The sequence below is a fragment of the Hyperoodon ampullatus genome, assembly GCF_949752795.1.
Source record: "Hyperoodon ampullatus genome assembly, chromosome: 18".
In the NCBI taxonomy this organism is placed as follows: domain Eukaryota; kingdom Metazoa; phylum Chordata; class Mammalia; order Artiodactyla; family Ziphiidae; genus Hyperoodon; species Hyperoodon ampullatus.
Genome location: NC_136931.1, coordinates 47,386,981 through 47,389,108, shown reverse-complemented (window position 1 = coordinate 47,389,108; position 2,128 = coordinate 47,386,981). Strand labels below are relative to the sequence as shown.

The 2,128-nt window shown below is 59.4% G+C and overlaps 1 protein-coding gene across 1 annotated transcript; it reads right to left on the bottom strand.

Moving 5' to 3' along the window:
* Positions 1-891: 891 nt before the first annotated feature.
* Positions 892-1,883, bottom strand: SDHAF1 (succinate dehydrogenase complex assembly factor 1). Its single transcript, XM_079724195.1, has one exon. The coding sequence runs from the start codon at positions 1,878-1,880 to the stop codon at positions 1,524-1,526; it is 357 nt and encodes a 118-aa protein (XP_079580321.1). The 5' UTR covers positions 1,881-1,883; the 3' UTR covers positions 892-1,523.
* Positions 1,884-2,128: the final 245 nt, after the last annotated feature.

The following is a 2,128-nucleotide window of genomic DNA, read 5'->3' as shown; positions in this document are numbered from 1 at the left end:
TACTATTTGGGTTCCTGCCTCCCCCACTGGGATTGGGGCAGAGACTGTGTTTCTCTTCTGTCCATACTACCTTTGATCTGAGGTCTGGGCTCCTTTCCTGAGGTCCTCCTCCTCCTCTCAACTGCATTCAACTGCTTTCCACTTATTTAACCGACATTAGTGCAAATACAGCTGAGGGCTGCAAAATGCAGTACCTCAGAGACTATCTAGGGCAGGTCCATGGGGGGAGGTATGCCTGTGGCCTGTGGGTCCACCTCTCCTCCCCAACCCCTCGGCCTTGCTAACCAAAATCCCGGCTTGTGGGCTTCCCTGGTGGCGCCTTGGTTGGGAGTCCGCCTGCCGATGCAGGGGACACGGGTTCGTGCCCCGGCCCGGGAGGATCCCGCGTGCTGCAGAGCGACTGGGCCCGTGAGCCATGGCCGCTGGGCCTGCGTGTCCGGAGCCTGTGCTCCGCAGCGGAGGAGGCCACAGCAGTGAGAGGCCCGCGTACCGCAAAAAAAAAAAAATCCTAGCTTGTAGCTGAGGCTGGACTCCTCAGCCAGGTTTGAGGGCCCCACTACTACCTCAGGGGTTACCAGCCAGGTCTCCTCAGCTCCACTAGTCCTCTCCTGCCTCACTACCCTCCATTAAGGACTCTACTGGGGCTTCTTTGGGGTCAAGCCAGGCTGGGTCCCCTCCATGGATCTGCCCAGGAGAGAACACTATGCTGCTCCAACCAATCTGCCATTCTAGAGGGCTCCAGAGGGGAAGAGACAGCTCCCCACACCCATCCCTTGCCAGAGGGTCACTTGTTGGTGTGTTGGGGTGTGTGTGTGTGTGTGTGTGTGTGTGTGTGTGTGTCTCTTCAAAAATCCCCCCAAACATTAAATCTTTAAGACCACCAACAGGGAAGTAAGCACATCCCCAATTTTATTGCCTTTTTGTCCAATAGTCCTGAGCAGGGAGAGGGACAGGAATCGGGAGTCCCCCTCAGAAGTATCACGTAGAGGTCTTGAGAGGGTCTTTAATTTATTAGCTGGGGTGAGAGACTCCCTACCCGCTTCCTCACCGATCCTAGTTTGTCACAATGGGCGAAAGATTTTTTTAAGGGGATTTCAGGCTTCTCACCGGCCATCAGGGCATCTTCCCAAACTCCTCAGCAAAAAAGTCTGCTCTTCTCATAGTTACACACAAAGAAGGGAGTCTCCTTGAGGAGCCAGGAGTGGTATGTTCTCCGGGGGTCTAGAGAAGGGCGTTGTCTGTCTCTTTCTGTCCAACAGCGGGGCGTCCTAGCTCCCCAAGGCCTTCGGGTAAGTAGCTCTCAGCTTGACAGTCCAGCCAGCCGGCGACCCAGGCTGCCCCAAGCCCTCATGGGTAAGTTTGACCCATTACCATACATCGGGCAAAGTCGCCAGGAGGGCTCTTCAATTCCCCCAATCTGTCGATCTGGTCTCTCAAGACCTCTCACCTTCCATCAGGCCGGTTCCCCGGTCCCCCCACGCAGTCAGGCGGGCCCCCGGTTCCCCTGAGCCACCGGGTGACGGTCACCGTCCATCCGGCGCGGTCTTCGGTACCCCCATGCTGTCCAGCGGTCTCCTTGGGCCGTCACCTTCGTCAGGTGGGGTCCCTGGGGCCCCCGCGCCGGGGGACTCCTCAGTCGGGCCCCGCGTACTCACAAAGGCACCCATGGCCATGGCGTGACCCGAGCTTAGCAGCTGAAGCTGGCGCCGTCCGCGGCGGTACAGGTACTCGATGCGCAGTACGTCGGAGCGTGGCAGGCGGGCGTGCTGCCGGAACTCGGCCCGCACCCGCGACTCGGCGCCCGGCTTTCCGCGCCCGGCGCGCAGCAGCTCGCGGTACAGACTCAGAACTTGTCTCTGAAGCCGGCTGTGCCGGCTCATGGTAGCAGCTGGGCCGCAGGGTCACACAGCGAACGCCCTCCGAGTGGCGCAGCAGCACAGTTTAGAGAAGCTGTGGAACGCGGTAACTGACGCTTCCGCCACCCGCCCCCAGCTTTGCGGCGCCGTCGCGTCCCATAGGTTGTCACTGCTTCTACGTCACAATGTTGCGAGTAAGGGGCGGAGCTTCTGGTTCACTGGCCCGCCCCACAGGAAATCAGTGTCCTTTAGAGGACAGTACTTCTGAGGGC

Coding starts and splice junctions, on each gene's coding strand:
- SDHAF1 (XM_079724195.1), bottom strand. CDS start 1,880: ATGAGCCGGCACAGCCGGCTTCAGAGACAAGTTCTGAGTCTGTACCGC.